Here is a 14,902-nt window from a genome sequence, read left to right as displayed (position 1 = left end):
GAGGACCTTGAGCTTGACCACCCTACGGGTGAAGGGGAGATTCGGCTGGGTTCTTCTCTGAAGACTCCATGCCTATGGTGGAAGGAGCTCATCCAGCTTCCGAACTGGACGCCTCCGCCGCCTCCTCCTCCTCCGGCGAGTCAGGGCCCGCCTCCTCCTCCGCCTTCTCCGGTGAGTGATCAGGGCACTCAGCCTCCTTCTCCGGCGCGTGACGGCACTCCGCCTCCTTCTCCGCCTGCACCGGCGCGCCCGAGCAGCCAGCTGCCTCCTCCTTCTCCACCTCGTCAACAAGGGCTGAAGAGACCCGCCGCCGCTCCGGCTCCTCCGACGCGTAGTCCTTCTCCTCCGCCTGGTAAGAAAGGAAAGACAGTCGCAGCCGCTCCGTCTGCTCCGACGTGTAGTAGTACAGCCAGAGGCATGCAATACAAATACGGTCCTTCTCTGAAGCCTCTAGAGAAGTTACCATACGAGAGGAGCCCAGAGGAAAACGAGAAGATCATGGAAGCCGAAGTGAAGAACTTCTTTGAAGGGGTGAAAGCAAAAAAACATCCACCTCCAGAGGAGAAGATAGATCCGGTAAAAGCAAAGCGTACTCTGGCTGCCCTGAAGAAACCACCAAAGTCTCCGACGAAAGGCAACTATGAGTGCATTATTACGAAGTCATTTATCGAAGCGCAGCGGTCACGAAATACTGTCAGTGATCAAAGGTTAGCAGAACGACGAGCTAGGAAAAAAAGTTGCGCAGCTCGGCGAACAAGTGAACCAATCGTTCCCCCCGCTCAAGGTGTCTAGCGATATCGTTGCTAATCATCCGGGGATCTTGTTGCCCGGTACCAATCCTGCAGATTACCTGTCCGATAATGCACATTTTGATTTATTGGAGGTGAAAATACGTGTACGGGAAGCCTCTCGTCAAAGATGAAAGATATCTAACAACGATGATGCGAAGATTCCATGATTGGTACATGAAAACTTGCAAAGAGTCTGGGGGGAGTAATATTTTGATGCTCGGAGTTAGAAAGGAGCATGACCTCGTTGGACTTGAAATGCTGATGGTTCCATTTGAGGAGTTCTTCCCGTTTTTCAATCTAAAGGCCCTCGATAAATTAATGATCACTTGCTACTGCCTCTAAGTAGTACTACTTCTGTGATTAAGTCTCTATATATAGGTCAGCTCTTTCATTGCATGTATTTTTAATTATCCTCACTATATTATATGCAGATTGAAGATCGTCGAAATGAAGAAAAGACAAATCGGTGATATTGGATTCATTAACACAAATCTCGTAGATGCATTTATGATTAAATCTCAGGCCAAAGATACCGAGGCCAACCTGCTACAATCGTTTGTATTGAATCAAAACAAAGCTATAATACTCTTTCCTTAGGAATTCCAGTGAGTGTTACTGTCTTGTGCATATTCGATTTTCCTTATTAGTCAAGGTTATAGTAATGTAATTGATGAGTTATGCATGCGTGCGCAGCTTCCACTCTTTTCTCCTAGAGATTAAGCTTGAGCAGGAACTAGTAACCGTCTTAGACTCGAGACGAAAAGATCCCAACGAGTATGCGGACATGACTGAAATTCTAGAGAAGTAAGATAAATCGATCATTATCGCACCATATCGGCAACTTTGTTCATTTCCTGATATCAAGTAATTGTTTTCTTTGTCTATCAGGGTTTGGAAAAAATTCACCGCAAAAACTCCGGGACTGCCGAAGAAACTGCAATTTAGACACCCGAAAGTAAGTACTATAGTAGCAAGTTCCACGCATCTCCTAGTGATTCAAGCGCTAGTTTCATCAATACCATTTAGCATGCTTACTAACTATCAGTTTGATTGACCTCTATTTCTTGTAAAGTGGTTTTGGCAGGAACCAGGGAATGATTACTGTGGATACTACATTTGCGAGTCCATCCGCCACGTGACCTGTGAGCGGGGCTACTCTGACAAACAATATGACGTGTGTAAATAATAATAATCACAATTTTATTTTATTACCATCATTTGTGTTCAGTTTCATTTATTCATATATATGTATTGACCCCCTTCTTTAAATTAGATATATCGGATGCGGAATGAACTCCTACCAGCAGATCGTATGCGAGGAATTCAAGAGGAATTGGCGGCATTCTTTCTTGACCACGTGATCCGTGAAGACGGAGAATACCATGTGAACCGTAATCAGTTGAATTTTAATTAGGAGATTATATTGTAAGATATAATTATATTGTATATATGTAGCCAGTAGCGTCGGATAGATATACAAGAACTTGTTGTTCGACCAATCTCTCAGAGAAGGAGAGGTGGTCGATATCACTTCTCTTTGTATGCATATGTTCATGACGATCTTCTGTTTCCTTCATTTGCTTACTAGCTAGCGTGTCTAGTCCTCTCTATACGTATAGTATGTAGCGTCGACCAAGCACGGAGATAAGAGAGCACACTTCTTTCTATTCATTAGCTAGCTAACACAATATATGAAACACCTAAATTAACCCCCCAAACCCCCTAAACCCCCTTTCAAAAAAAAAACCCAGCACCTGAAATGCTGACGCGTGGATGCCTTTTGGTCCCGGTTGGTGTCACCAACCGGGACTAAAGGCCCCCCTGCCAGGGCTCGCCGCACCGGCCACGTGGAGGCCCATCTGTCCCGGTTCGTGTAAGAATCGGGACTAAAAGCCAAGGGCATTAGTAACGACATTTTAGTCCCGGTTCCGAAACCTCGACAGAAGACCCTTACGAACCGGAACAAAAGGCCTTTTTTCTACTAGTGTGATATCGGCTTTATGCCGATCTTCCGCCGCATCGTGGGACTAGCAAGGAAATGAACGAATAGATCTTAGGGTTTTTATTCTGCCTTCTGTTTAGCCTGTCCAGGCTAGGAGGCGGCCAAATTTTATGATTTTGGCTGGCACTCTTGCCTCCAAAATGAGCTGGAGCACCATTGTTGTACGTCACGAGGGTAGTGGAAAGCATAAGAGAGGATCTTGTTGAGAATAGCTGGCCGTGATCAACGTTTCGACGTACGTCATCTATATTACTAATAAAAGATCAAATGTAAACTTTCCTAGGTACACACAGCTATTACCCCCACAAAAACAAACAACAATCAGCGCCACAGAATTAGCCAACAAATAAATATCTAACGGCTCTCCACCATCCACGCAGAACCATAGTGTGCATTTAGCAATTAAAGTTAGGCTGACCGTGCTCCACCTTCCTACAGAGAAAAAGAGGAGAACATGCCCAGCAACGTCCCCTGTAATCACGGAACCATCCAGCCACCAGGATCACGGGCGACATTGACATTGGAGATTGGCATGCCCCCTCCCCCTCCTCTTCCCCGCCGCACCCCTTCCCGTCCTCCGCGCGGAGTCCTGACTCGGGCGGCGCGATGGCGGCGACGGCCGGGGCGGCCGCGGAGATCGTGCGGGAGATCGCGGCCGTGGGCGCCGCCGACCTGGCCGCCGCCGCGGAGCCGCTGCGGGCCGACTGCCTCCGCCTCGCGCGCAAGGTGTCCCTGCTCACGCACCTCGTCGCCGAGGTCGCCGAGGCGGTGGGGCAGGACGGCGCGGCCGAGCCCGAGGCGACGACCTGGGTGGCCGACCTGCTCCGGGCGCCGCTACGGGTCGAGATGGGCACCCGCCGCCCCCTTGTCCTCCAGATGGTCCACGACCCCACCGCCCTCGATCCCCGCTGCCGCTTCCAGGTGCGTGACGCGCTTCACCTCTTCTAGGGTTTCCCCCCCCCCCTTCGTTCCCCTCACAGATCGTCCTCTTCTTGGACGGCCGTGATCTCTAACGACTACGAAGCAGAGGACGTCCCTGACGACGAGGAGGACTCTGCTTGGTGCACGGTCGACGGCGGTGCCTCCTTGGCAAAGGGAGCCGACAGGGAGAGGTTAGCGGGGAACGCATCGACGAAGGACGGTGGCTACCCTTCGCCTCCAGGGAGCACGTCGATGAACGACGGCGATGGAGGCGGGGGCAGCGCGAAGACATCGAGGTCGTCGGACAGCAGGCGGGAGGAGTTGAGGAGGAACCTCGACGACGTCGCCGGGCTGACCAGCCTCTTCTCTGAAGTCCCAGCAGCAGCGGTGGTGATGTTCTTCTTCTTCTTGCTGCCATGGCCTGCCTCCCCACACATCCCCGTCCGCCTCCCGCGGCCTCGGCCTCCGCCGGTCCACTCGGCCGTAGCGGCGCCGCGCTCTACCCCACCTACGCGCGGTTGCCGGCGACTACCGCCCCCGGAGGTGGCGTCTACTCCCTGGGCATGCTCCTGCTGGAGCTGCTCACTAGCAAGTCCCTGACGCACGCGTCCCTGCAGGAGGCGACGGCGGCATGTCCAGCATGGCAGCATCTGCAGGACGGCGGTGGCGGAGAGAAAAGGGAGGAGAGGAAGGAGATGGGAGGCCGTAGGGAGAGGTGAGGTGTGGTGTGATCTTGCTGCTGCTGCTCGCCGGCCATCAGCTAGGGTGGCTTCAGGTGCACGGAGGTGTCAGTGGCAACTTGGGTCGTTCAATTGACACCTGAATCGTCAGGTGAAACAGAGCATGTCTGAACCTGGTCTACTCTTTTTTTCTTCATTTGCTGAAAGGTGATATCCAATCTTCTCTCATCTTGTTTTTTATCGAACTGAACTAGCACTGCAGTGTGTCACTAGGAAATCCTACTCCAAACTGTATGTTCTCTGATGGGTTGACAGCTAACAGGAGAGGATTCTCACACTTTGCATGTGGTTACTTATCTGAACACTCTTTGCATGTGGGCTTCAGGTGCACGGAGGTGTCATGTGACAATTGTTATGCCAGCCACTCTTGCTCAGGTTTTGAATGTTCCTTAATCTATTCTTTCGTGCACATTTCAAATCTTCACCACATTAATCAGTAGTCTTAGCAATGTTCGTTTTCTCTCTGTATCATCAGTATTCGAAGATCATACAGTATCCTTCGTATTCTGAGCTTCAGAAAGCAGCAAGTCAGGGTAGGCGATGCACTTGGGAAAAGCTCTCTGCCATCAGGGCAAACTGTGCTATTGAGCTTGCATTAGATGAATGTGTTGCCCTCCTGAACCACATGCGTAGGCTGAAGAGAAGTGCAGAAAGAGCAGCCGCTTCACAAGGATATGGTGCTACAATTAGACTCTGTCCATCTAGAAGGATTCCGTCATGGAATCTCATAGCAAGAGAAAATTCAACTGGTTCTCTCGATGAGGAGTTGCTCACATCTCCCACTGTTACAAGCCATCAAGCAGTTGGAGGAACTGCTGGGCCATCTAACAGAAATCACCATCTCCAACATAGTATACATGATAGCAGTGACAGTGAATCTGAGAGTATAGACTTGAACTCATGGACGAGAAGTGGTGGCCCTCTCATGAGGACAGCATCGGCTAATAAATTCATCAGCTTTGTTCAGAACCTTGAGATTGACCCAGAATTCAGAATAATATCACCAAAGGGAAGTGAAGGTGATATTTTGACACCGAATAGTAACTTGTTTGCTGGTCACCCAATTGGTAGAGAGCCAGTTGATAATCATCCAAGGCCTGTTACTCCTGGTAGGACCTCAGGCAATACAGGTTCCGGTCCTCATGATACACCTGTTCCTAGGTCTCCATTTGGTCTTTCCACGAGTATCATGGTCCCTGAAGGTGACTTGTTGCAGCCTGAAAAGATTGAGAATGGTATTTTATTCAATGTTGTCAGAAGGGATACTCTCCTAGCGTCTACTGGTTGAATTGAACCTCATGGATCTTCACACGAAGCAGATGTGGAAACTGTACCGACCGAGTGCCTTTATGGTGCTTCGGATGACGACGACAACATGGAACTGAATGCCGATGATGAAGAGTTATCTGATCGTGGAGATCGGAGATATTCAGTTGCAGGAAATCTAGATTCGTCCGCTTCCATGGATTGTCAAGCTGAAGCAAGTACTACTCGATCAGAAGCTCCATCTCTCTTTGATATCTGTGTGGAGATTCCTACCATCTTATAATTGGAGATGGCCAGTTACAGTTTCATCTAAACAATGGGGTTTGAAACTTTTGCAGGGCCTAGATTTGAGAATGCTGGAGTGTGTAGACATTCTCATACCATCATATTGGGGGTCTGTAGTCCGGTCTTATATTTCTTACCCTGAGCATTATGTACTATCTCACATGTTCACTTAAATTGTACCATCTTATTTGTTGTCTGATTTTTGTTTGTTTATAATAATACAGGGAGAGATAAGGAAGTACTAATTTGTTATGGCTTTATTTATGCCGCTCTGGTGGTACACTCGCTTTGCCTATCCACTGAGAAAGGAGGATGGTGGATTCAAAATTTCATAGTTTCTTGCGTATTTGAGTTCTCAATTTTATGTAAATGTTGTATAGTATTTGTGTTGATGCGTTTGTTCTTGTAGATGCATTCTCACACATATGATCCTTTATATTCACATTTATTGACACTTATTTTGATGTGTTATTATTTTCTCTCATTACTTTTGTGTTGCTTCCTAGACTTTTTTGAAGAACAAATATTAAATTCTGAATTCATTTGAGACCTTACCATCTTTATAATGAATAATCTATAAGAGAGTGTTCATACCATGTGTCTCTTCACACTTACTTTGTGGGGTTTAGACTGTTTTAGGTCAATGAAGTGGTTATGATATGTTTGAGAACACAATTCAAATCTGAAATTTTGAGAACACAATTTTTAGAACTGTGGCATTACAAAATACGAGTAGTTGTTTCGATTGAGGATTAAAGTAGAGGCATTGCTAAAATTTTAATATAAAAAGCAATTTATAAATTATTCGGTTAGTTGTGCGTTGCACGTGCATGCTAACTAGTATCTGAAAGCACAGAACCATATATGCATCAATGACAACACTGGAAAGCTCACTATCCATAGCTGTGGTTAGCCCATTCCTCAAAGCTAGCTCGAACCCATCATACATTATGGAATAGTGGATGTCATGCAGACTTGGCTAAGCGTATATTTTTAGTGGAAACACCAAAAGAGAATAGGCTGGAGTTAATCGCTTTGCTTGAACCGGCCAAGATACACTATTAGAAAAAAACTTATAGATAGTATTACCAGTAGCTAGCGATGGAAAAATAGGCAGCGAGACGCTGTTGAAGAATCTAGTGGCGAGCAGATTCAGAAATCATGCGGTGTCGAAAGACATCATAGGGCGAAATTGCAGTCCAACCCGAAGGAGGTATATTCAAGATACCCAAGTAATCTTATAGCAATGGCGGGAGGGTAGCAGAGCTCAGTAAAAACAGGTCAAAATAGTGCATGAACAGTAAACCTTTTTTAAAGATCTCGAATTTGTCTTTTTTGCTGAGAGCTGCTGAGATGTTCAAATGATTTAAAAATTGAAGCGGACTTTACGCATGAAATTGTCTATCAGCCAAAAAAAATTGGAATTGTTTAATTATTTTTAATATTTGTTTTGATTTTTGTATTCAACACGGATGCAGATGATCGTCCGGGCTTAGAAATGGATTTTCGGTCCGATTACATCATATACACATTATTGCTAAAAAATAAACAGGTCTATGGGACAGAGGGAACACACACAAAGACATGCATAACATGTCAAAGATTAGGAATCATGCGGTGTCAAAAGACATCATATGGCGAAATTGCAGTCCAACCCGAAGGAGGTATATTCAAGATACCCAAGTAATCTTATAGAAATTGCTATCTCTGTTTTACACATTCCAGAAACTGCTCTAGAAACTTAGGTGTACCAACTTGCTGGCAGGCAAGTCACCACAATGACAGCAATCGTAGATATGATAAACGAGGCCGCAGGTGCAATCATGGCAACCATTAACACACCCCACGGCCAGTGTTAGGAACAGTTCTCCGCTAGAGAGGTCGTGGTACAAAGGAGAGTTATCCTTGAGACGTCGACGACGTACAATGGTGTCGCCCACAGCAGTAGGTATGGCCTTGTAACTCACAGCAATGGTCTCTTTCACATAAACAGAGATATCCTCGTCCTCGATGCAAATTCCATGGTCAATAGTAGTGAAGAGAGTGTTGCCTCCGATGTTTGTTAGCGGGACAAGCTTACCCATGATAAGATCGGCTAGTTTGTAGATGAGCATGCGGCCCTTGAGAAGTGGGTTAGCGTCGTGACCAAACACTAGGATCTCCGAGACGCATTCTTCCATGCTGAACTGGCCACTAACTTTGCCGGTGGGACACGTGGCAATCAACCTTGGTGGCAACAAATAAGATGACATGGCGTCATTATCAAAGCGGGGTGGATCGATCTGGAGAATATGTTGTTCATGGCCATATATGGTGGGAGAATACAACACAAATAATTTGCCCTGGGATGATTTTGTGCAAGAGTAGACTCCGAGGCTCCAAGTCGAGACACTCCATTGCCGGTCCTTGGTGGTAGCAAAGAACACACGTTCTATATTAGAAAGCGTGATCATGACTTTGACGACTCCGTCACCACTCACGCTGATGGAAGTGACACTACGGAAAACAACCTCTCTCCTGCCATCGGACATATCCAAGTTGGCTCTTACAAGGGACAAGAGCGGCGGTAGCTCCACAAAGTCGCCGGTGAAAGGGTGGAGGAGCCGGATCGCGGAGGTGTCTTGCTTTTTCCGTTGTAAGAGGAGGAGGCCGTCGACCGAGTCAAGAACATAGTAGCTATCAATTAAGAACGGGATCCGAAGACGGACGAAAACACCTGTGGAGAGATTGAAGAAGCGTTTCTTGCCGTCTGCAGGGTGAAGGCGGTGACCCTCGGGCAGCAGCAACCACCTCTTGGGGTGGAAGCGCGGGTCGAAGACGCCGTGCCCCTGCGGTGTGACGGTGCTGGACCGCCAGTGGGCGCACACGGCACGAAATCGGACATAGTCCAGTAGATCTCCGGCCAGGACCCGCCAGCCGACTAGACGAACCAGATCTGCATGGAGAGACGGCCATGGAGGTGGAGACACGTCGTGGTCGTCGTCGGAGCTGGCGGCGGCGGATGAGGCAACACCAGCGAGGGCTGATGCGTGGTCGCGGTTGGCGGACGATGACATCGATCGGTGGGTTAATTGATGATGCGGGGTGGATCGCAGACGGCGGGCGTATCTTCTTGTCACCTTGTCTCGAAAACAAAGGAGAAGATGGATCTGGTTTGTCTACCCTAGATGGCTCTACGTACCGATATAGGCTGATAGCAGAGAGACACGCGAAGACTGCCACGTGGAGTTCAAACCGATCGATCGCAACTCGGCAAGGCAAGGATTACTGGACCAAGCTCACGGATTAACAGTGCGTGTATATACAACTTGTGTATTACGTGCAAAAGTACCGGCTATCCAGCTATAGATATGGCAAACCAATCTATGAATGGAATCCCCAACCCATAAGGGTTCGAATACTGATATTTGCATTATTTGTATTTGTTGATGTAGCATTTCAAAATAATTAGTGAGGTTACTGAGTCCACAATGCTACAAAATGACATCAATACAACTGAATTAGGTATGTGCCAACACACATAGGCATGACATGTAGCAAATAATAGGCATAGGATGGTAGATAGTGATTGAAATTCATGTAAAGAAGAACAATGGTATGCTACCTTATGGCTTTTTCCATTTTCTTATTCAAGTTGGACAAATAACAGACAATAACTTATCTTTTGACGAAATCGTTTTCCCTGAGTTCTAAAAGTCTGTAGTATTTTTACAGGCACAACCCAGCAGTCAGACTTGGACAAAGCTGACAAAATCAGAGTTAATGTGGGAAGCTGATATAATACAAGCAGATTAACCATGGATTTTCGGCATCGTTTTAACACAAATTCGCCTAGCTGGCTCTACGTACCGATATAGCCCTATGAATGAGGGGCGAGCGGGGGCCAGACCCGTATGAATGGGCCACCACTAGGCATCATAGCAAACATGGATGCAGCCAAGCCCAGTAAGATATAGCCCATGATGGCCAGCTAGGAGAAAATTTATACACGATCCATTAGTTCGCACACGGCATATAGCGACTCCCGTTGAGACCTGATTGTCATGGTCGATCTAGGACATAGCTAGCCACCATCGCTGTCGCCGCCACTGTCGTCGCCGTTGCCGCCCTCGCCACTACCGTCGCCTTTGCTGTCGTCAGCTTTGGATACGCCAAGCGTCATCGTTTTGGTCTTGATAAAAGCATGCTTGCTGCACACCGAGTCACGTCGCCGTTTTGGTCTCGATAAAAGCATGCTTTCACGCATTGGATGCATAGTTGTTCGAGTCGAGAACTTGGCGGCGTGACTCATACGACTCAACCCTAGTCGAAGGTATATCATTCTATATATTGGTACTACTGTTAGATCGGTACAGATTATTGTTTAGTATTTTTATTATCTGTTAAAAATTAAATACTAGTTAGATATATGCAAACTATTAGATATAATTTTTTGACAGGGCTTGTATACAATCTTAGAATCACACAAAGCAAAAGCTAAGACATTTATTTGGAAGTCTAGTTTGTTTATTTTGGATGTTTGTTTTGTTTCAAGAATGAAGATAAAACAATAATAAAGTGCCACCTAGCTTTGGAAAATGAAAATGTCATTGGGCAAATGGAGCTGGCCCCTATGTCATTTTAGCTCATATGCAAACTTCAAATACAATATTGTGGCATCAGTAGGCACTGCACAGTTTGCTCAAACCTATATGGCATCATATTGTAATATGTACATGGTTATTGTTATCTTCGCCCCCCCCCCCCTTCCTTGAATTGTGGCTCCGCCCCTGAGCTCGGCTGTGGAGGTAATTCGTCTTTTTTTTATTTGGTGGCTGTTATGGTTGTGCCAGGGGTAGGTGACGGGCGTTGGTGTCAAGCCCAGAGCTTTTTTCGGTCTTATTTGTATTTTTACTGCTTGACTGATATTCCTTTGTGCAAAGATTAGTGTTCTGCTCTTTTTTTACTTTTATCATGTCGGTATGTACTACGTGACTTGTATGCTTTGATCCTTATCATATAGATGAAACATGTATTATCATGTAAAAAATCATCGTGTGCGCGTATGTACATTATTTGGGAAACAATTAATTATGTGAGAGGCTGTTGGATGAAAAGTATGCTTGAAGGTTGCACGTGATCATATAAACATTTAGCAGGACAAAAAGGCTTAACCGTTCGTCCCTAATCTCAATCTTCACGAGGAAAAACTTCTGCAACATTATTCTTGCTGAGAAATTCTTCCGCAATGACATATAAATGTTGCAAAAAAAACCAAGATGAAAAGAAAACTGCAATGCAACTTGTTGTCCCCAATCCCAATCAATGCGACGAAAAATTATTGCAACATCATTCTTGTTGCAGAAGTCCTTCCGCAATAGTTCCGCTGCTAGTGGAAGTCGTTCGGTATGGAATTGTATCGACAATCCAAAGTCCCTCAAAATATGAAAAATTCTGATTGGAAGGTTGTTTCAGGTTCTCTTCCAAAAGAAAAGTGCAAAGTACTCAGACATTTATCGAGACGATCGACCTGCAGTTACGTGGTGAGGAGGAAGGCACATTTTATGCATTGGTAATTAACTTGTGCTCACGCGAGGATCATTTAGGTTGACATGCTTTACATATCAGGTAAATTATGGTCTAGGTAATATTTCTGTTCATGAGGATTGGGTAATTGGATATATAGTTTTAGACAACTGTGTGGTTGATTGCTCGATACATGATTTTAGACAACTGTAAGGTTGATTGTGGGCAATTTGATACATGGTTTTAGACAATATTATGGTTGATTGTAGGCAACTATGACACCTAAAAAGGGATAAGAACATACACAAGTTCATTTTTGGAGGGGGTGACAAATAAAATTAATCCAGTTAAAACAGATAAAAACGGTTGGGGCTGCACGCGCTGAACGGTTGGGTCAGGTAGCGTGTGCGCTCAGCGCAACCAAATCGTGCAGCTGCACGATTAAGCATTTAGGCTGAAATTGAGCTAGTTTGCCTATCGTCCGAATGTCTACAACGCCTTACAAAATTGAGTAGTGGGACTAATTAGGAAGCTAATAGGCGAATTCACTAAAACACACGATGCAATTCGTCTAACATCAAAGTTGTTCTTGTTTAGTGCTAGAGTTGCCTCATTTAGCATCACCACAAGCACAATCGGACGACCGGCATGCATGCGCTCGGTTCCAGCAGCTGCACTTTTTAGCAGTTACGGAGAATTTCACTTTGGAAAGTCTTACCAAGAGAAGTCATCACCACTATAAGGCCCTGATTGGATTGTCGTGTTTCGTCCAAATACACCTGTAAAAATTACAGACCTCGATTGGTCGTTTTGTTCCCGGATGTAATTTGTTAAGCGGCCGATAAGATACAAGTGTAAAGTAAACACCTCTGTATTTAATTACAACCATTCCAAACGCGGCCTAAAGAGTAGTCATGACCACCTGTTCACTTCCAATCCAGGTTAAGCCTCCTCCCGAGCTACAGCTGCTTCGATCCTTTGGTCATACTACCCCTGACAGTCCTGAGTACATGCATACACCGAAAAAACGAGTTAGCACACCCAATACGTAAGATATATAGCTGTACAGGTTTATAATAGTATCAATTCAAAACTAGCTAGAGCTCACCAGCCGGCATGGGCGCGGAGTGTACAAGCACAACAGTCGTATATATGGCAGATGAGGCCACAATGACTCATGGGGTGCGTTGTTGGCGACCACGTGCTGCTATCAAGGCGGTACTGCCAAGGGTGACATCTCTCGTGATGCCGGCGAAGTACAATTGTGTCACTCGCTATCGTAGGAATCACCCCATTATCTGCAGTTTGCATACTTGTTTTGGTATCAAAGAAGACAGATTTGCCTCCGATGTTAGTCACCGGGATAACTTTGCCGAGGACAAGATCAGTTACTCTGTAAACCACCATATGCGTATGTGTAGAATCTTTGTAGGCTATCACCAAGATCTCCGAGTTACATTCTGCTAGGCCAAAACCGTCACGACATTTTATTGCTGGACATGTGGCAATCAACTTTGATGGCGGTAAGAAAGATGAACCTAGCCCCGACGTCGTTCCATGCTCACGCACAGGTGGGCCGATCTGGAGAACCTGTTGTGCATGGCTAGGTAGGTCATAACATAAGACGTATAGTTTCCCTTGAACTGATATTGGCCTCCTGGTCAAGATGAACTTCCGGGTCGACTGACTCCAGTGATTGTCTTTGGTGGTAGCAAAGATTACGCGTGATAATTCCAAAATCCATATCATGACTGCCGCGGCTCCATCCGAGCTCACCGTCAAGGAGGTGACCACACCTCCAGGTACCACATGACTAGTGGATATCTCATGGAGTTTCGAGTCTGACACGACGGACCCAAGCGGCGGGAGCTCCACAATGTCGCCGGTGAAGGGGTTGAGAAGACGCATGCTACCTTCATCGTGTTGTCGCTGCCGCCGCTGCAGTAGGAGGATCCCGTCGACCGAGTCGAGGATGCGATAGTCGTCAGGAAGTCGAGGGCAAACGGAAACTCCGGTGGAGAGGCTGAAGAAGCGTTTCTTGCCCTTGTTGTCCATAGGGTGTAAACCATGCCCGTCGGGCAGCACCATCCATCGGCGCGGGTGAAAACGCTGGTCGAAGATGCCACGGCCGCGAGGAGAGACGGTGCTGGACCGCCAGTGTGTGCAGACTGCGCGGAAGCGGACGTAGTCGAGTAGATCTCCCGCCACTACTCGCCAGCCGACCAGCCGAACCAGAGCCGGTTGGAGGGACGTCCATGGAGACGCCTCGGCGGAGGCAGACGGTACAGCCGGAAGGCGCAACTGATTCGCCGTCGAGGATGACGACGGCATCGAGCGATCTGTTTTCTTTTTCTTTTTTGTTAGAAAGAGCGATCTGGTCTTTGGCGAGGAAGAGGAGAGTCGGAACTGAACTCGGTAAAGGATTAAATGGGCTGGAGTTGGCCTCCGTTAGCAACCGAGTCTCAAAAAAGAAGAGAAAAACTAGATCGCAACTATATGTGCAAACAATTTGCCTCGAAAAAAAATCTTTACAGATAATTTATTCTCATTGTTCTAAAAAATAAATTATTATCCACTCTACTAAATAGCGTGAGATCGACTGCAAAGTTATCATTGATAGAATGGACCGCCTCGAGGAGAGACGCCCTATTTCCCGTCGTGAGGCCTCCCTTAGATTGGTTGTCATTGCTTCTCTTCAGTGTAACATCACGCAGAAAGTGCTCTTTTCGAAGCAAAGGGATAAAGTCAAAGTCATGGTCGACGGCAATGAAAACTCCAAATTCTTTCACGTCTCCGCTTCCCAAGGGTTCCGCAAAACAACATTGCCGTCCTCGAAAACAATGGGATCGAGATCTCCTCCCATGACCATAAAACCACCATCCTTCATAACTTCTTTCAAGAACTCTTAGGCACCTCCAAAAATCTGACCTGGCATTTCCCCCTCAGAGAGCACTAGCAGGAACACCTACAAAGGTTACGACACTTAGTGTAACGACTAAGATGCGATCCTTTTCGATTTGGGGAACGAGGCCCCGAATTGGAAAGAAGCGCATCTAAGCGTTTCGCAAGCACGGTAACATAACACTTACATAATAATAGAAGAATGACAATAAGGGATTCAACTGCCCTTTCATAAATATATCAGAGTTACATCACGCATCCAAACAAGGTAGTTCCGCTACGGACTACAAAACATGATAAATGACTATGCTACCCTGCATGCTCGCCCATGATCACGACCATGCCTCAGTCTTCTGGATAGTTAACGTACACGCGGTCGTTCTCCTCATTGTACTTCCACGCCAGCTGCGTGCTGTCGGGGTCATCTGTCTCGGGGGTACCTGAACATGTTGGTGTTGTGAAGGAATCTGTGAGCCACGGGGACTCAGCAA

The 14,902-nt window shown here is 46.5% G+C and overlaps 1 protein-coding gene and 1 pseudogene across 1 annotated transcript; both read left to right on the top strand.

Moving 5' to 3' along the window:
• The first annotated feature begins 3,399 nt into the window (after positions 1 to 3,399).
• On the top strand, positions 3,400 to 3,741 carry LOC123428941. The gene has a single exon (XM_045113032.1). It carries the CDS (start codon positions 3,400 to 3,402, stop codon positions 3,739 to 3,741), a length of 342 nt encoding a protein of 113 aa, XP_044968967.1.
• A 536-nt stretch (positions 3,742 to 4,277) lies between these two features.
• Positions 4,278 to 6,003, top strand: LOC123428940 (annotated as a pseudogene).
• The last annotated feature ends 8,899 nt before the right edge of the window (positions 6,004 to 14,902 follow it).

The sequence above is a fragment of the Hordeum vulgare genome, chromosome 2H (assembly GCF_904849725.1).
Source record: "Hordeum vulgare subsp. vulgare chromosome 2H, MorexV3_pseudomolecules_assembly, whole genome shotgun sequence".
Classification (NCBI taxonomy): Eukaryota; Viridiplantae; Streptophyta; class Magnoliopsida; order Poales; family Poaceae; genus Hordeum; species Hordeum vulgare.
The sequence above is the reverse complement of the archived record's forward strand: the minus strand, read 5'-3'. Positions and strand labels throughout refer to the sequence as shown.

Bases quoted from the DNA above. Each gene is read 5' to 3' on its own strand.
- LOC123428941 (XM_045113032.1), top strand. From the start codon at position 3,400: ATGGCGGCGACGGCCGGGGCGGCCGCGGAGATCGTGCGGGAGATCGCG.